General features: G+C 45.0%; 1 protein-coding gene across 1 annotated transcript in view; it reads right to left on the bottom strand.

Annotated features, from left to right (window-relative positions):
- FRMD3 (FERM domain containing 3) overlaps positions 1–20,374 on the bottom strand; it is a 245,599-nt gene extending 225,225 nt beyond the window's left edge. The window contains exon 1 of the mRNA XM_073546031.1: positions 20,113–20,374. Coding sequence (XP_073402132.1) covers positions 20,113–20,253 — 141 coding nt within the window. The 5' untranslated portion in view covers positions 20,254–20,374. The remainder of the gene's footprint in view (positions 1–20,112) is intronic.
- Positions 20,375–20,598: the final 224 nt, after the last annotated feature.

The following is a 20,598-nucleotide window of genomic DNA, read 5'->3' as shown; positions in this document are numbered from 1 at the left end:
GGATTCTGCCGCGGATCCGCAGCGTTTCTGGCCCTGCGGGTCCGCAGCAGTTTCTGCTGCGTTGTACAGTACCATTCTTTGCAATGGTTAAACCAAAAACGCTGTGCACATGCTACGGATTTTTCCACGCGGATTTGCTGCGGGTTACAATCCGCAGCATGTCAATTCTTTGTGCGGATTCCGCTGCAGTTTTACACCTTCTCCATTGTGAGGTGTGAAACCGCAGGGCTAAACCGCAGGCTAATCCACAGGTCTTTTGACCTGCGGATGTACCTGCGGATTTTCCCAAATCCGCGGGGACAAATCCGCAGCACCTAAAACTACGTGTGCACATAGCCTTAGCTCACGGCTGCGCTTCATGCATGAATCCAGCCTTTTTAGTCACTATTTTTTCAGACAAAACATACTTTTCCCTATAAATACTTTGATCAAATTGAACTTTTTTCCAAAAATGTTTTAACCCCTTCACGCCGCAGTCAATTTCCATGTTTTCTTCCCCTTCTTCCCAGAGCCATAACGTTGCTATTTTTCTATCCACATAGACATGCGAGGGCTTGATTTTTTGTAGTTGTATTTGTTGTACTTTTGAACGTCACCACTCATTTTAGCACATAGTAGTAAAAAAAATCCTAGAGCGGTGAAATTTTCCGAGACCCGTAACATTTTTATTTTTCGCCAGATGGATGTGTGATGGCTTATATTTTGTGGGGGGAAACGTTTTTATTAGCAGGGCTGTGGAGTCAGAGCCCATTTTGATGGAGTCGGTGTCAGGGAAATTGAGGAGTCGGAGGTTTGGCTTACCGACTTCACAGCCCTGTTTATTAGTACCTTTTTGGGATAGATCTGACATTTTGATAGCTTGTTACAGCCTTTTTTGTGGAATTGCAGCTACCAAAAAAATCTATTTTCGTGTTCTTGAATTTTTTACGTTTAAATGTGTTTACTAATTGGATTAATTGTTTTTATATTTTGATACATTGAACGTTTCTGAACACGGTGATACCAAATACATGTATTTTTTTTTTTTGTTAGCCACCTTAGGGGCCATGAAGATGCGATCGTCTGATCGCCTGTGCTATATACAGCGACAGCATCGTTGCACATAGCAGAAATCACGGTCTCCTTTGAAGCCCCCACACGCAGGGTTTCAAATGATCTCCGTAATGACAGGCCTCAGCTGATCCCCGGCCACACAATCACGTTAAAGGAGCACCAATGGGCGGAGATAATGACATGCACGGACGTCGGCGCGTGTTACATGCCGCTGTCAGAGATTGCGGGAATCGCACTGCACTCAGGTGATATCCGAGTGCTCTGCGATAGAGTTATATGGGTGCGTGCTATCCGATTCAATTGTTTTCACATGCCAAACTGGTATGAGAAAATAATCGCAGATGTGAGCTGCCCCGTAGGTCAACATTCGGCCGACTGCAATACGATTTTTTTTTATCAGATTGCACGCTTCCAATCACATCACAAGTGGGAGCGAGCTCTTAGCTGTGTTTTTGCTGATTTTTTTGGTGGCATATTTTGCTGTGTTTTTAACGCCTCAGTAACCAAGCCAATTTTCACCTTCCTGACCAGGCCAAAGTTTACAATTCTGACCACTGTCACTTTATGAGGTAATAACTCTGCAACGCTTCAACGGATCCCACTGATTGTTTTTTCGAGACACATTGTACAGTACTTCTTGTTAGTGGTAAAAATTTTTCGATATGACTTGCGTTTATTTGTGAAAAAAAATGAAATCTGGCAAAAAAAATTGAAAATTTTGTAATTTTCAAACTTTTAGTTTCTATGCCCTTAAATCAAAGTCATGTCACACAAAATAGTTGACAAATAACATTTCCCACATGTCTTTACATCAGCACAATTTTGGAACCTAATTTTTTTGGTTAGGACGTTATAAGGGTTAAAAGTTGACCAGCGATTTCTCATTTTTACAACAAAATTTACTAAACCATTTTTTTATGGACCACATCACATTTGAAGTGACTTTGAGGGGTGTACATGACAGAAAATACCCAAAAGTAACACCATTCTAAAGACTGCACCCCTCAAAGTGTTCAAAACCACATTCAAGAAAATTATTAACCCTTCAGGTGCTTCACAAGAACTCCAGAAATGTGAAAGGAAAATGAACATTTAACTTTTTTCACAAAAAATTACTTTATATTAACTTTTTTATTTTTACAAGGGTAACAAGAGAAAATGTACCATTATATTCTCAGGGTGATCTGCTGTGAAGTCACTGAGCGGAACTGCAGTGACCTCATCACTGACTTTCCCACAGTGCTGAGGTCACCACAGTTCAGCCTGGCTGGGATTGCAGCCTCACTGACTGGCAGTAACCTCAATAATGTCATCGCTAGCCAATGAAGCTGTGCTCGCAGCAGCTCATTCACCAGTGGTTCTCAGCTTGGGGGGGTCGCATCTTGGCACCATCCAGGTTGAAAACTATTTATCCCCCAGACATGGATTGCAATGTGGGAGAGAGCGAGAGAGATGAGGGATACTGCTGTTTTTTATTTTTGCTTTATTACAGGAGACGAAGGATTCAGTGGAATTATGCGTTGACTATAATTGTGTTTGCTATTTTCAAATAAAAATGGAAAAGTGTTGTGTTTTATTTCAAATAAAAGACTTTATTATGGCTGTGTCTTTATTTACCATATAACTATAGGATCAGTAATGGATAGGTGTCTTATAGGCGCCTCTCCATTAGTAATCTGTGGGCTTGATGTCACCAGACAATACAAAGGTGACATCAACCCCACAAATACGAACTCCACTTGCCACTGCTATAGGGCAAGTGGAATGAGACAGGCAAAGTGCCAGAATTGGTACATCTAATTGATGGGCAGCTGCAGGATGCTATTTTTAGGCTGAGGGGCGGGGGTCAATATCCATGGCCCCTTACCAGCCTGAGAATACTAGCCCCCAGCTGTCATCTTTTTCATGGTTGGTTGTCAAAAATGAGGAGACCACACACTGTTTTTTTTTTTTTAATATTTATTTATAATTAAAAAAACAGAGTGGGGACCCCTCTATTCTTGATAACCAGCCTTGCTGAAGCTGACAGTTTTGCCTAGCTAGTTATTGAAGATACAGGGGAACCCAGCTGGATTTTTTATTCATTTATAGGGCAGGCGGCGGGTGATGAATACTCCCATCAAGCGCCACCTGCTGTCACTGTTATTAGCGGCAGCAAGCTTAAGTGCTCATACTCACTTGCAAGAGACTCGCACGATTCTCATGCGAGTCTCTCACATAAAAACCCGACACTGCTGCCGGCACTCGGACCGGAGCGTGTGGCTACATAGAAATACATGTAGCCGCACGCTCCAGTCCCAGTGCCGGCGGAAGTGCCAGGTTTTCATGAGAGAGACTCGCACGAGAATCGTGCGAGTCTCTTGCAAGTGAGTATGAGCCCTTAGGCTGGAGTCACACTAACCTGCGCAAAATACGGTCTGTAGTTTACATGCGTAATACGGATGAATGACCCCTAAATAGTGCTCCGTAGGCCATCCGTAAGCAAGGTGAGGTCGCGTATTTTGCGCATGTCTGCATCCGTATGTAATCCGTGTGGCATCTGTATGTAATCCGTATGGCGAGATTTTCTTGCAGCCTTGCAAAATGGACATTTAACGGTTTTGAGGCCTGCAAACAATTTAAATCATTAGCCTGCACCCTATTTAGACACTCAGAAACAGGTGGCTGCCTCCATTCTGTCCATTTGTCACCTTGCTTTCACGAGGTGTGTTGGTGTTCTTTGTGCAGCATGGCAGAGGGTCTGAGATTCAATACAACTGAGCAGGTTCTCTTTACCTGGCTTTTGTCACGGCACTTTGGGCAACCATACCTAGTGATAGTGGATCCGCGGAGGAGGAGACGCATGTTGGTACATCCACTTTTGAGGCAACGACTCACAAGAGGTCATTTTCACCGCCTCTATTCTTCTCTGCGGGAGCATCCCGAGAAATTTTACCAGTACTGTCGCATGAGCATTTCCACATTTGATCGACTCTTGGAGACAGTGCGCCCTGGGATATCCTTTCAGGACACAAGGATGCGCAAAGCGATATCTGCAGAGCAGCGACTTCTACTCACAATACGGTATGTACTACACAACCACATTCTCTATGTTCATAATGTGTGTGCATAATTATGTTTTTTGGCCTTCTTGGACAAAGTTTAATGCCCTCATCTTATTCCAAAAATGTTTCAACTTACACACCAGAATGTTAGATCTAATATGTCCTGCATATCACTTAGTCATTGTGCCACCAAATATGTGTGTGTTATTCTCTCTCAATTCCTACTAAGTATGGTCGGCATGTAACTGATTTTTTTTTACTTTAGCCATTCTAAACTTAACAATTTCTGTTGTTCTACAGCTTCCTGTCCACTGGCCTGTCTTATGCCGCCCTCCACCATGAGTTTCTCATTGGAAAGTCAACCATTTCAGGCATAGTGAGGTCTACATGTACAGAAATCTGGACAAGACTCCATCAAGTGGTCATGCCCGAGCCCAGGATGGAAGACTGGTTAAGGATTTCAAGGGACTTTGAGGAGGACTGTCAGTTTCCAAATTGTATTGGGGCCCTGAATGGCAAACATATCAGGGTGCGTAAGCCGCCGAACTCTGGCTCCCAATTCTTCAATTATAAACAATACTTTTCTGTTGTATTGTTGGCTCTGGTAGACCCTCAATACAAGTTTATAATTGTTGACATTGGGGCCTATGGAAGGACGGGAGACTCTAGAGTCTTCAATACTTCCATAATGGCTCGTCGGCTACGCACCAACCAGTTGGATCTACCACCACGCCAGCTACCAGGCTCCCCCGAAGAATCAGTCTCTTATGTCCTTGTGGCAGATGAGGCCTTTCAGTTATCGCGCTATGTCATGAGGCCATATCCCCGGCGCAACCTTAACCACAGGCGCAGAATTTTTAACTTGCGCCTATCACGTGCTAGGCGACTGGTGGAGTGTTCCTTTGGGATTCTTTGTGCCAAATGGCGGGTACTCCAGTCTGCCATTCAGTTGAGTGAGCAAAATGTGAATGAAGTTGTGAAAGCCTGTGTTGTTCTGCATAACTTCACCAGGATACACGATTGTTCCTCCTCTGATGGTGTTGTGCGTAGGTCGGACAATGTGTGCAGGGTGAGACCACCTATGAACCCTCAACGTAGACCGCTCTCTGGCCTAAAAGTGCGTGATATTTTCACTAATTACTTTATCTCACCTGAGGGGGCAACGTCTTAGCAAGAGCATGCTGTGTCTATGTTATAATTTTTTTCTTTAATTGTGTCTAAATATATATTACTCAAGCCCTTATGATTCTATGAGTGTTTCATTGCATTGGTTTGTGTCAGTTAGTATGTTGTGAAAAATCACACAGAGACGTTAACTAGAGTAGACAAATTTTTAGTTTTGCCTTTTTTTTTTTTTGGTTTGCTTAAAGGCAAACATAATATTGCCCTAAGAACATTTTGGCAATGGGCAAAATGACCCTTTGTGCCTTCTTTAACTTTTTTGTAAAATTAACATTACATAACAAAACACAAAAAAAGATTAGGCAATAACAACATTGCTGCATGACAAGATTAAACTAGATTTGCCAACAAAAGGTGAGCTCCATCACCAAAATAAAGGCTACAAGATAACACTCACATTTCCTCATAATGATTTCCAATCATAGAAAGATTCCACCATGACAGGCAAGGCTACCTCACAGCTTTCAGACAGATATTACCTGTCTGTAGAATAGAGAATATTTAACCATGCTATACTGGAAAGGATGAAAATACAAAACTCACTTGTTAAGACATAGAGAGAGCGTGATATTCTGAATGCTGGTTGCCTTGAATTTTTTTCTAGAGATTGCTAGCAAAAAAGGTGACTACTTCACTAAGGCCAGCACGCCTTTCCTAGGCCTTAGCAAGTGAGTAGTGTATTTTCATCCTTTCATTTTACAGTATAGCGCGTTGAAATATTCTCTTTTTTACACACATGTAATATCTGTCTGAAAGGAGTGAGGAAGCGTTGCCTGTCATGATGGATTGTTTCATATGCTTGGAAAACATTGTTTAAAAATGTGAATGTTAAATTATGTTCAAAATGTTGGTGATGGAGAACACCTGTTTTTTCCTTTCTATTTGGAGCACCAGTTAAAACGCACTGGACATCTCCCGCCATCAGAATCATAAATCCTCATATGTTGGGGAAGGGGAACGTGGAAGAACAGCCTGTGGGTGCTGCAGGACACTGTGGCCAACATCGCCCTGTGTGGGGCCATACTGTTGCCCATGATGCTGGAATTGTCCTGCCTCCTGGGACTGTTGGGGATACTGGCCAGAGTAATGATGATGGTGAGGGGCTTCTTGTTGGCTGTGGTAGGCACATGGCTCATACCCACCAAGATAGCCAGATCGTCCCCAACCAGGTTGGGACCAGACTCCAACACTGGGTGGGTACAAGTGGCCATATTGGTGGGGTTGGCTTGAGGCTGACATTTGGGCCTGCGGAATAGAAAGTTGGGTAGGGGGAGGAAGGGGTTGAGGTGTTGTTGGCCCACGTATTAGGGGCTGTTCGGACCCTGCTTGAGCAAGCATCTGTGTGGATGGTCTCATGCGCATTAGATTTCGTGGTGAGAGCTGCCACCTCTCCAGAAATTCAAAAACCTCATATGGGGTATTGAGGGGGGTGCTTGCATCAAGCAGGATCTGAATACATCCCCTAATACGGAGCCGGACCTCACGGGTAAGGGCACGGAGATAAAGGGTGAGGCTACGTGCATAGGCCTCCTCCCCATCATCTGTAGTTACTCTAGACAAAACAATTGAGCACCCCTGTGTCCACTTTGGTCCTGCTCTCTTGAATAGTGACCTGGCGCCTTCTTCTTGTTCGCCGTGATGTAAGAGCAGCCTGTGGGGAGGACCTGATCTGGGCAGTTGGGCTGCTGCTCAAGTTGCCCGGCTCTTCCAGGATGGGTGATGTGGCAGCAGCAGACCGTCCTGGTGGTGTTCTGTGTAGGCCAGCCATTGTGTTGTCCTGTGATGCCTCATCTTCAGCCATCCTCCTTGTAGGGGGAGATGGGCCAGCCACCTCATCCCCTACAGGATCTATAATGGGCTCTGCCTCTGAGGCCGTTCCTCGATCCGTAAGGTTGGATTGAGTTCTGTTATGAAATAGAACAGAGGCAAAAATACATCAATATTTTTGTCCCTGTAAAGTATTTGTGTAATGTATTTGTGTAATGTGGTGTGAGGTATGTACTTACGGTCTCAGATCCAGAATTGGGGCGAGGAAGGACAGCCGGTCATAGTATATGTACTTTCTTTTTACATATCCAGCATCCCCACTCCTGGACCGCTGCTGGCGTTCCCGGCGGAACTGGTCCCGGATGCTTCGCCAGCGTTTCATCACATCTTCCACTGCAATGTGACAGAAAATATTGTCAAATTCACATATTTGAGAGGTCACATTTTCTAACAGTAGTCTAGGCATGGGGCCTTCTGGGGTGTGCGTTCTACCCATGGTGGCATATGTAATTGGGCAGATACACAGGGTCTCATTAGCTACACTTAAAATATTTTTTTTGGCTAGGAGGATGAGGAGCTTTGGGCCTAACCCCAAATTATGGCTGTGTGAAGCCACGTGTCACATCCAAATGTAACGGCCTCATGAGGCTAAAAGTACATGCACAGGAAGGGGGGTGCTGATTTTATATTCCTTTTTTTTTGCACGCTAAGGTTAATGATGTTTAGCGTTGCACTTACGAATTTTATGCTGCTCATCACGTGGTCGGTCACCAAAGTCATGGTACATCTGGCGACAGATGCGCCTCCATGACGCCTCCTTTCTTGTCCGGTTAGCATAATTTGCATCGCGTGGGTCCCATATTTCGGGACGCTCCTGCACCAGCACAATGAGCATCTCTACATTAATATATGTGGACGCCATGCTGCTGCTGTACTCCGTGGAGGCGTACTTCCTGGATGTCTGGAGCGGTTTTTTAGCTCATTTGCATGTCTAGGCTTCCTAATGATGGATTGGCCCATTTCCTGTCACCAGCCAAAAGACCTGCGTATTTCTCGCAGGTCATACGTGTGGTCCGTGTGTAATCCGTATTTTTTGCGCACCCATAGACTTGCATTGGCGTACTACGGGCGTAGTACGCTGACAATCGCAGCATGCTGCGATTAGCACGGAGCTTAGGATACGGATGAGAAATATACGGCTGGTGCGAGTGACCACATAGAGAATCATTTGTCAGTGTCTAATGCGTGCTTTTAGCGCCTCTCACTCGCCCGTATTCCTCGCCAGTGAGACTCCGGCCTAATAGTCGCATCAGCCACAGCCTGCTCTCATTGTTATCACTTGAATACAACTCTCAACAAACTTGACAGAGCAGAGTTGAAGGTATAGTCAGCACCAGGACAGCAAAGAAGAATTGGTTAACAGTTACCTTGAAACAACAGATGTCCATATAAGACCAACACGTATTCAGGGTACTCCCAACCAACAAACAATACCCCCTCACAAAAGAAGGGGGTCCATTCCCACCCAGGTCTCTGTTATTTAATACCTAAGGCTGAGGTCACACTTGTAAGAAACTCACATGAGTCTCACATCTTAATACCCGGCACTGCCGCCAGGACTCGGGGCAAGAGCGTTCAGCTGCATAGAAATACATGCAGCCGCACGCTCCGCTCCCGAGTGCTGGCAGCAGTGTCGGGTATTAAGATGCGAGATTCATGCGAGTTTCTCGCAAGTCTGACCTCGGCCTAACATCTATACTTGCACTGTTATTTCAGCCACTTTGGACTTTATTTACTATATCTGACATTTGGCCACTTGGCCCATTATTATAGATATGTAGGATTGTGCATTTTGTATGTTACACTTATAATCTGGATGTTATTTCCATTTGTTTCCTGGGTCTTTTGGCTTTCTGCATCCCATACTCTTAGTTAATTATTTTCATTAAAGGAGCTTTACATTTTATGGCCTATGTATTTTTTTCTGTTGCCATTTTTCATTTTGCGTAATTTTGTACGTGTCTTTTTTTCTAGGTGTTTTTTCAAATATTTTGAGTCAAACACACTTAATTTGCCCTGGAGAAGTGTGAGGAATCTACTGTTACCAATTGCTACAAAGCAAACATCATAATTTGCAAAAAATGTCGCTTTTTTTTAATCTATAGTATTTATTTCTGCTACCAATCCAGTGTCTACAACAATATGTACATGTGAGCAGGATAAGGGGATGGACACAGTATTTGTTGCTAAAGAAACTGGCCATTATTTTAAAGTATTCCTATAGATCTTTTTTAAGAGCCCATCCAATGTATGTTTGTATTGTGGGAGCATTGTAAATTTCCTCGCCGGGTGTGGTAGCAGCTGGGAGATGTGTCTCCAAATAGTAAAAGTAGTTGTTCTTAGAAGCTGCGATGGGTGACTCAAAGCAAACTTTATGTCAAAGAGAGAACAGAAATTATAGAGATTAGAACGGAGTAAATGCTCCGCTTGTCATCAGGGTGGAAAGCTGTTCTCTCCATAAAACTGCCTTCTCCAATACAGACTAATATGGAGCAGGGGATGGTTGCCTACATCTACATGCCCTAAAGCTTCAGTGATACAGTGCCTGATCCGTAGGGAAACAAAACCCACTGACGTAGGCCTCGTTCACACATCAGTATTCTGCATAGGAGTGGAACTTACAGAACAAAAACTACACATGAAAGATTGACCCCAAAAACTGTGTTTTGGAGACACTCCTTGTTTTGGCATACAAGCACTGATGAAATAATGATGCAAAAAATACTGACGTGTGAATGAGGCCTTAGAAAAGGGTCCGTTAGTTTTTGTTGCTTGGACTTGAAGGACAGCATTGCTTTCTGCACCAATCTATGATAGAAGCTCTTGGCGAAGGCTGGAAAAACTATCCCAGCACACATAGGAATCTAGAATTTTGTTAACACTTTTGGTTTAGGAGGCTTTTATTGCCACAAATGTTTCAAAATTGCAGCAAAACGTATGTGCACAAGTTCACCGTTTGCAGCAGACTCTGTAGGGCAGGGTATGTGCACAAGTTCATCGTCTGCAGCAGATTTTGTAGGGAAGGGTATGTGCACGAGGTCAGCGTTTACAGCAGATTTTGTAGGGCAGGGTATGTGCACAAGTTCATCGTTTGCAGCAGACTCTGTAGGGCAGGGTATGTGTACATGTTCATCGTTTGCAGCAGATTTTGTAGGGCAGGGTATGTGCACAAGTTCATCGTTTGCAGCAGACTCTGTAGGGCAGGGTATGTGTACATGTTCATCGTTTGCAGCAGATTTTGTAGGGCAGGGTATGTGCACAAGTTCATCGTTTGCAGCAGACTCTGTAGGGCAGGGTATGTGCACAAGTTCATCGTTTGCAGCAGATTTTGTAGGGAAGGGTATGTGCACGAGGTCAGCGTTTACAGCAGATTTTGTAGGGCAGGGTATGTGCACAAGTTCATCGTTTGCAGCAGACTCTGTAGGGCAGGGTATGTGTACATGTTCATCGTTTACAGCAGATTTTGTAGGGAAGGGTATGTGTACATGTTCATCGTTTACAGCAGATTTTGTAGGGCAGGGTATGTGCACAAGTTCATCGTTTGCAGCAGACTCTGTAGGGCAGGGTATGTGTACATGTTCATCGTTTGCAGCAGATTTTGTAGGGAAGGGTATGTGCACATGTTCATCGTTTGCAGCAGACTCTGTAGGGCAGGGTATGTGTACATGTTCATCGTTTGCAGCAGATTTTGTAGGGAAGGGTATGTGTACATGTTCATCGTTTGCAGCAGACTCTGTAGGGCAGGGTATGTGCACATGTTCATCGTTTGCAGCAGATTTTGTAGGGCAGGGTATGTGCACAAGTTCATCGTTTGCAGCAGATTTTTCTGTTGCAAGACAAACCTCAGAATGTTGGCAGTCAAAAACGCAGCACAAAATACACGTTTTTGATGGATTTTTATTTGAGTTTATTCCCATTCATTTGAATTTATTTATTATGCATTGCTTATAGAGTGATGTCATGTTCCTCAGCACTTTACAAATATTATCATCACTGTCCCTAATGGGGCTCACAATCTACATTCCCATGTCTTTGGAATGTGGGAGGAAACCGAAGAACCCGGAGGAAACCCATTCAAACATGGGGAGAACACACAAACACCTTGTAGATGTTGTCCTTGGTGGGATTTGAACTCAGGACCCCAATGCTGCAATGCTAACCACTGAGCCACCGTGCTGCCCATGGGTGAAAACCATAGCAAAACTGGTAAGGCCTCTTTCACACTTCAGTTTTTTACAATCGGTCACAATCCGCCAGGTTTTGAAAATAACGGATCCTCAATTTTCTTTTGAGGATCCATTTTTTTCCCCATTGACTTCCATTATTGGCGGATTGTGACGGATTGCCGTCCGTTGCATCCGTTTTTTTTGCGGATCCGCCAAAATTTGCTGTCTGTCACCATCCTCAAAGATTTAAAAACGGAGCTTGCAATGTTTTTTTCTCTGGCGGATCCTCCAGACACTCATTTAACCCGAAATTCTTTCTGGGTGCCGGACAAAAAAAAAAAATCTCTCTCTCTCTCTCTCTCGTAAAAAATAAGCTGAAAGTGCGCGAGTTTCAGAAATCTCTTTCACCTTGCTAGTACTGCATTTTTTCTGGGACATAAACATGCAGGAAAAAATAGAGCAAAAATGCAACAACAAGTAAGTCCTTAGGGCTCTGTCATAGTACAGTATTTTCATCAGTATTTTGCATTCGTAAGCCAAAACCAGGAGTGGATCCACGAGCGAAAGAGGGTCAAATCTTTCTATTGTACTTTATGTCTGCTTACAAATACTGATAAAATGATTAAAAAAAAATTACTGTCATGCAAAAGAGGCCTCAAAATAATGCACAAAGAGCAAGATTCATCAAGCAGTTTTTGACAGAACTCATTGAAATGTATTAAGTTTATGTGTAACTCAAAGTTCCGCAAAATTTTGCTTGCTACTTTGGCCATTTTTACACCAATCCCGGCCAGCTATGGTACTTTTTTGACAACTGGGTGGAGATCAAGAGTGATAAGGCGTGGCAAAGCTCACCCGACAAATTCATCATAATTTACACCACTGATGTGATAGAAACTGCAGCAGCCTGTGGCTAGCATACATTTCAGGGGGTTAAAATGTGCCCCTGATTAATTTATTAAGCATATCTTACTCCCTTCATTCCATATTTCTGAACAGAAATTCACCTTTCCGCAAATTTCACCTTTTACAATGCATAGAATGAAAACCACCAAAAATCGTGTGGATTTTGCTGCAGAAATACAAGAAATCTGCTACTTGTGCAGGTTCCCTTGAGGTCAATTACCTTGCTGAAGATTTTGTTGAGGAAAGTTCTACATTCTACACGGTCCCATTCATCTGAAAACAACCCCACTCAGTTATCTGCAGCGTGTGACGTTACCACGCTGACTATTTGCTGTGCTTCTGAAGTTGCATATTTTCACAAAAAACGCAGCGACTTACAGTTCAAGCAAAGTGGATGGGATTTATACTGTAGAAATCTCCTGTCCACTGTGCTTTTTTTTACACTGCATAAACTGACTTGTGGTGCGTGTTTCAAATCCACAAGATGTCAATTTCTCTTGTGGGTATGCTGAGTTTTATGGGCAGAATTCACCCTAAGGCTGGAGTCAAACACAACGATTAAAAAATCGGTCCAATTTTTACAGTACGAAATCGCACAAAGGTTTCTTGTCCAGGGATCCGTCTGTCATCCGAATTTCCAGCGATGAACCGATTTTATTCGCATCTAAGCATCAAATTGACATCCAATGCCAATGCCTGATGCTCTTTGCTGTTAACCTAGAGAAGTCTTGCGATTTTATCGCAAGTCACACATCTGGTTCGTTTGTAATCCGATTTTTTATCGCACCCATAGACTTTCATTGGCGAGTCCGATCCGAAAATCGGTGACAATCGCAGCATGCTGCGATTGTCTCGGTCCGAGGAAACGTTCCGACAAAAAATCAGATGATGGGAGCTGCCCCATAGAATAACATTGGGACGAATGCAATGCGATTTTTTATCGCATTGCAATCGTTCAATTTTTTCGCTAGTGTGACTCCGGCCATAGACTTACATTGGATGCGGAAAATCCGCAGGTAAAAAACGCACATATACATTATATAAGTAAATTCATTAAAAAAACAAAGCCTCCGTCAAGATGCCGCCACTGGCGCCTGCACACTAGCAGCTATCGGCGATCGCTGATAGATGCTACTGTGGAGGCGCCATCTTGCTAGAGTAAAAAAAAAATTGTCTCCACTAAGATGGCGCCGGCCGCGCTTGCGCAGTAGCAGCTATCGGCGATCGCTGATAGCTGCTACTGCGCTGGCGCCATCTTGGAGGAGGCTTTGTTTTTTATGAATTAACTTATATCATCAAATAAAACAATTTAATGCACATTACACGTGCGATCATGCTGCAGCGCAGGCGCCTTCCTGCTGGAGGTGATCTTTTTTACACACGTTAGGATCAGTGACCTGTCAGAAGCTATACAGATAAATACCTAATACGAGCACCACATGAAGACCCCCCCACAGGCCGCCCCGAAGCACGGGCATATCATTAAGGCTGGGTTCAGATTGCGTTATGGCAGTCCGTTAGACGAACTGCGTTACACCACGGCATAACACAATGTATCGCATCCATTAACGCACCCATAACGCGGGCGCATTGCTAACGGATGTCAAAATCGGCATGCGTTAGCAATGTGCCGTCATGCTGTGACGGAGCCTCAGACGCGGTCTGCAGCGTCCAAGGGTCCGTCACTGCTAGCGCAGATGAAGCATCTGCACTAGCGGGAGCTCATAACGCAACTGCGTTATGTGAGTAGCGTTACTGCAGTCCGTCAACGCTATGCGTTGAACGGACTGCATTAACGCAGTATGAACCTGGCCTAACCGAAAACTGAAAATAAAGATTAAACAACAACCACAAGACAGATTTCATCAACCAAGGTATCACTGTAATCAGTATAACGGCATTGACCTGACACTGTGAGTAGGTTACTGTGGATAATCCTGCTAACAGGTTCCCTTTAAAATCACTTATTTAGAGTATTACATCCAGATGGGACACAAATAGATGTTCTGATATGGGACCTACCTGGACCATAAAGACCCATTGTGATCATAGCAGTGGTTGGTATGACACTAATCTTTTAATAGGTCTACCAGCTGATTTTCATACAGTATCAAATATTTTACTTCGCAAATAGATAAAATGTAACTGCACACCTCAAAACCTGGTCCTCCAATTATACCACAGGGTAAGGAATAAAGAGGGATTTACACCTCCCAATTGAAAAAGCAGCCTATACATGATCATTGTCTCTTTTAGGCTGTGTGCACACGATGCGTTTTTTTAAGCGTTTCTGCAGCGTTTGAGCCGGCTCAGACGCTGCAGAAACGCTTTAAAGATGCATCAAATTAATTAGCATGCGTTTTTGGCTTTCTGTGCCAATGCATGCGTTTTTAACCGCTCAGGAGTCGCTTAGCGGCTAAAAACGCAGCATGCGCATTAATTTCCGTATTGCTGAGCGTTTTTAGCCATCCCCAATGATCCCAGAAATCGCGTGTCAAAAAACGCGTCAAAAACGCGTCAAAATCGCGTCAAAAATCGCGCAAAAAACGCGCGGAAAAAGATGCGCGATTTCTGGGAAGGGGATCCTTTTCCTGAGCGTTTAAAAACGCTAGCGTGGGCACATAGCCTTACAGATTGTTCACTGCAAATCTACAGCGCGGTCTGCCTGTGCAAACAGGCTATAAAACATCCAATCAGTAAGCAAGTAGCCGGTCGGCAGTTCTTCAGTGCCGCCGATTGGCTACTATACACCGACCTTAGAGGTGCATTCACAAAGCGTGATGCCCAACGTTAAACCACTGCAGACCGGCAATATGTTTGCAGGTCGGCGGTCGTGCAATAGCCTGTTTTACACAGGCCGACCGGCTTCAGATGAGAACTGAAGGATCAAGTAATAGATAATTCAGAGGACACAAGATACCATTGCTCTTGGCAGCCCGGTCCTGTTTGCACAAGACAATGTGCTGCCGAGAATGATGATCTTTAGTGTAAACCAAAAAATAATCCAACAGAGACGTGTTTTGCTCAATCGTTGGGTGATCGGCAACCAGGAAAGATTGCACGATTATCAGAAAAGAGCTGTCCTAAGAATGCCAGTCCATGATAACTGCGCAGTGTGAATGCACCTTAAATTTGAGAGCACACGACGGCGAGGCACTTCTGTTTTGTAGATGCCAATTCCTTAACCTAAACTTGTCACTTTTTACATCATATTTAATGAAACCTGTAGGAAACATTTGCTTTGTAATGCTTATTTTACTTATATTCCATTCCAACCTGCCTGCTCCATTTGCTGCATTGACAGAAACTCACTTTTGCCAAGGGCAATAAATTGATAAATTGAGGAGAATCTGGCTTACATCTCACTTCATACATCTGATATGGTCTACTCTATCGAGATGGAGCATTCAGTAATACTCATTTCTGGAGGAATAAAATATTGCAAACAACTGATCAGATCGCAACATCAATTGTTTAAACACTTTGCTAAATGAAATCCGCACCATATAGGCTAGTTTCACGAAAGCACAATATGGCTGCAACTGCGCACCCCTACTATAGCTGCACGTTCTATAGAAGCCTATGATGCTGTCAGATTTAAACCCATAGATTGGCTAGGACTTGCCACCGTAAAAGTTCACAAAACTGGAAAATAGGAGCTAATGCCAGAAGATAAACTAGCTTTACTAGTGGAGCTTTAGAGAAGGAAGCTGTTGGATGAACTACTCATATACTTTGTAGAATGTCTCATTTTGGAGATCAATCAATGTAAATGCAATGTTTCAGGCATGGACTTTTATGTGAATTAGAAATGTGCCCCAAGGGTGATGTCTTCAAATGCCGCATGCTGCATGCCAAGATCCCTGATGCTCTGCCATTCCCATAGTAGTCCAACCTTGGCAGTACTTGTCTTATACACTCATTACCTTTCTCACAAAATGTACCAAACCTAGACGAGTAACACTTGTCAGAGGCAGCGCCAGCTAGCCAAACACTAGGGATCACACGGATCAGATTTGGAGCATGTGCAGGGAGCGCTCATTCATCACTTATCACAGCTTCTGATGGTGGACACCTAAGCGCACAATGGGAGCTAACCAGTGCTGAAAGCCAGCGCGCCCGGAGCAGTGAATAATATATGGAAGAAGCAGACCTGGTTGTTATTGTAAGAATGTAAGAGGTAGAACATCTGAAATATTCAGCAATCGTTTCCACATAATGGTCTAATGGGAATATGATCTCCACTCTGATGTATTTTCTCAGGGCTGTGGACTCGGAGTCCGTTTTGAGAGGAGATGGTAGACATGCATCGGCTCCAGCTTCAAAGCTAAAATATTACATTATTAATATCAGAATTAAATGTATTATTTGTTGCCGTAACTATTTTACTTCAGTTAAAGAAGTTGTCCACCACTTTATCACTGATGACTTTTCCTTAGAATATACCATCAATGTGTGATCGGCACCCAGCACCCCCGGAAATTGATCATTTTTGGCCAACGTCCGCCGACACAGACAAAAGCTGATCAGTGGGGGTGCCGGGTGTCAGACCCCGACCACTGATGATCTATTCTAAGGAGAGGTCTTCAATGATAAAGTACTGGACAACATTTGTACTTTCTTCCTAATGATTATAAATGGGCCATTTATAAAGGAATGGGAGTCAAAGCTTGAGTGGGAGTGTGGAAAATGGAAGAACTGGAGTTGGCGTAGGAGGTTTGGCTTACTGACTCCACAGCCATGTTTTTTCTAGTCCTCATAATCAATAAGCAGATGCCAGGTATACCTTCAACAGCTATCAGCAAAATATTACTAACTACCCACAGCATGCCTGTGAAGGGTTTTTTTTTTTAGAAACCTGTCTATATTTGTGTGTAGTGTGTAAATATAATCAACTACCGCAGTCGTCCAGTATCCTGCGCCGTTCTGCTCTTCTCAGTAAGGTCACGGCGTTTGCAACTAAACCTATGGAACCTCATTGTGACGCTTCATAGACTTAAAGCACCACTCCAGTGGGTTTTATTATTCACAGCTGGAGCGATTCTTTAAATATTAGTCCCTTGCCCCCGGTCATAGACTTACCCTCCGGTGAGTATAACCGGTATCACCGGTGAGTATCACTCCAGCGGTGACATTAAAAAACATGCTGGAGTGGTGCTTTAAGTTGTATTTGAAAAGCGGTGACGTCACTGAGAAGAGAAGCAGAATGGCGCTGGTTACCGTGGTAGCTGGGTATATTACACACACACTACACTACATAACATGCACATATACACAGATTTAGTAAAAATTTAAAAAAAAAAACTCTGTGGAAGGACTTCTTTAAAGCACCATTCCAGCGTTTGTTTGCTTTTCAGAGCTGGAGTGGCTCTTTAAATATAAGTCCCCCGCTGTCACGAGTGTGTCAGAGGCTGCAGACAGTCGCACAGCATCTGGCTGCAGAAGGTCTCTGCAGTTGGCTTTGCAGACGCCATCCTAATCCTTCTGACTGTTGGACCCGGAGGTGACCTCCCCTCGGCTCTAACTGACATACCTGGACCTGGGTGTTTATAGACTCCTAGCCTGCTGCTGGGAGTTGCTGGTGATATTTCCAATTCCCCCTGTTGGGGCTTGGAGCTATAGCAGTCAGCTATCTTCTTCTGTGGTGATGTTGGAGGATGTCTGTGTTTTCTCTCTGAGTCAACTCAAGATAAGTGTTCCTCTTGTTTATCTATCCCAGTTGTGGTAGTGCGGATTGACCAGTGCTCATTCCGTCCTTCCCTAAGCAGGACTTATTGCCAGGGTCAGGAAGGGATTAGGTTCCTGCTCGGCGGCAGGTGAAGAACATATATAGGGACAGCTAGGGCAGAAAGGGTGACTTTAGATCTGCCTAGGGGTCCTCACTCCCCCCTTCCCTAATGTTGGGCTCCCTTACCCTCATCACTTCGTATTGCACTTAGTCTTCCCAGACTGTGCGTGACACTCGCCCACGGTCATATATACTTACCTTCCAGCATCTTTACCATTTTACAGCACCACTCTGGTCCCTCGGCACCAACTTGTGATAATAGCTCCTGACTGGCTGGAATTAAAAGCTACGTCACAAGCTCTCAATACAAGTCTATGAGAGATAAAACAGGGCAGAAGGAGGTTGTCATAGACTTGTATTGAAAAGTCACCTCCGTGCAGCTCCATGAAACACTGGAGCTGCCGACAGGTCCCTTTTCGCTGGACGCAGAAGGGAGTGATGCCGGAAAATGATGAAGGCGGCAGGTGAGTATGAAACAGAGGTCAGGGGACTTACAATTAAAGTTCCACTCCAGCTGTGCAATAAAAAAAAATGCTGGAGTGGCGCTCTAAGCTACTGACAGACAACTATGTCAGAAGATTATCCCCAATGGAATCGGGCAAGCTGAAATCCAGCATATCAAGGTACTTTGTCTCCCTGGACTTCTGATAAAAGGTTTGCTTATTACTTCTACTGCGCATCGGAACCCTACAGTTACCATACAAATTAAAGTAACATGTTCAGAACCTGAAGACTTCACCTTAGGTGTGCAGAACTCAGATGTCAAAAAAGATAAGGACTGGGCTGTTGGATTTCCACATGCCCGATCCTTTGTTCTCAAGAAAGAAACGCTGTGGTCAGAGCTGTCTGGCAGGACCTTATTCCCTTTCTGGTGGTTCAGGGGGCATAGATTACTATCTGAGGTCAATGACCACTCCTACTGAGTATAGCTGGATTGGGAAGCAATACCTGAGAAATGGGTTCTTAAAGATCTGCTGGCAACCTGATGTCCAAACTCGCCAATGTTGACAGGTTCGTCCAACAATCTAAAGTGTATTGGGACGTTAGACAACTGATTGTCGGGGGACTTAAGGATCCACCATAACTTGTGCCGGAGTGCTGATCGGTGTGATAAGTCGCCTCTCATAGACAGCACAGGAGCGCTCGGCCTGTGTATGGGAGCGCTAGCAGGGGTTGGACTGGCCCACCAGAGAACCAGAGAATCCTCCGGTGGGCCCTGGCTTCTCCTTCAGAAGGGTTCATAGTGCAAACCTTGCAGTAGCTATGGGGCTTTTCAGTGGAGGAGGAAGGTGGGCCCTCAGAATCAAATCCTGTGGTGGGCCCAATGTTCTTCAGTCTGAACGTGGCGCTAGCAGGCACCTAATGTGTAAGGTGGGCTTAGTATACATAAGATTAACAACAGATGCTACTAACATGGACTGGGGCTTCCAACAATCGGCAGATAAATGGCGCATGCCTATGACAGAGCGGCCTATCTACAGGACAGCCATGTCACACACACAAGAATATGTGGCATTAATGATAGGGTGAACAGGCTGCCATAAAACAGCCATTGTCTACGACGACCGCATTATCGTGGAGATAGCAGCGTCACGCGAAAGCAAATCCTACGGTGTGACCTGCCGCCAAATGTGGCTCCGTCTTCTGTACAAGTGGGCTGCTTTATGCCGCCTGGGGGGATAGAGAATACCGCCAGGGGAAATAGACCCAATATCAGACATTACAGCACAGAAGTATGTGACCCCACAAGACCCTCCACTCGGTCACTGGCAGTCAGTCAGGGGGCACCTGGCATGTGGGACCCCAGGAGAATCACTATGATAGGATTGACCCCTCACATGCCGGCAGTCATTCGTCAGGGGAGCAGCGCCCTCCTTTGTCAGCAGGCACTATGGTACGTGTCTGTGGCGTGGAGACACAGGGTGGCGCCTGGCGGAACGTTCACGTGTGGGGAATATGGATGTAAACACGGGTGAAGCCTCCTACAGAGGAGCCGGGCCAGAGCCGCCCATGCTGCCAGCTGTACACGGTGCCACTCACAACTTTCCCCGCGTGTCCGGGCACACGGCTGCGCATAAACTTGCCCACGAGCCGCAGAGTGGAACTTCCCCGCCGCAGAGCTGCCGCCACTGATGCCGCCTCATACCTGGATGTTGCAGCAGATCTCGCTGTCGTCCGGCAGCCGCACGGTGCACCGCATCTCCACGTTCAGGGATCTCATGCTGGGGGTCCGCAGGCGGATCATTTTCATAGTCCCCGTGTGGTGGGCGCACTGGCAGCCGAACATGCACCTCGTCTTCAGAGATCACAAGAAGGGGCGAAGGCTGCTACCAGGAGCTGCTGCATCTCTTGTCTCTCCACCTCCCCCTCCTCTCTCCTCCCTCCACACAGTGACCGTGCTGGGGCTGGGAGGGAAGCGAGTGGATGCTGGAGCTGCAGGAGGCAGGGTCTCCCGGGATGGGGCAGTGGTGAGGCTGCTGCAGGAGCTGAATGTCTGTGGTAGGGGCAGCGTGCTGGTGCTGTATCTCTGTGTTGGGCAGCGTGCTGGTGCTGTATCTCTGTGGTAGGGGCAGCGTGCTGGTGCTGTATCTCTGTGGTAGGGGCAGTGTGCTGCTGCTGTATCTCTGTGGTA

This window comes from Dendrobates tinctorius, unplaced genomic scaffold (genome assembly GCF_039654945.1).
Source record: "Dendrobates tinctorius isolate UK_male_01 unplaced genomic scaffold, ASM3965494v1 ptg000144l, whole genome shotgun sequence".
NCBI lineage: Eukaryota > Metazoa > Chordata > Amphibia > Anura > Dendrobatidae > Dendrobates > Dendrobates tinctorius.
Note: the sequence above shows the minus strand (reverse complement) of the source record. Positions and strands in the feature narration are given on the sequence as shown.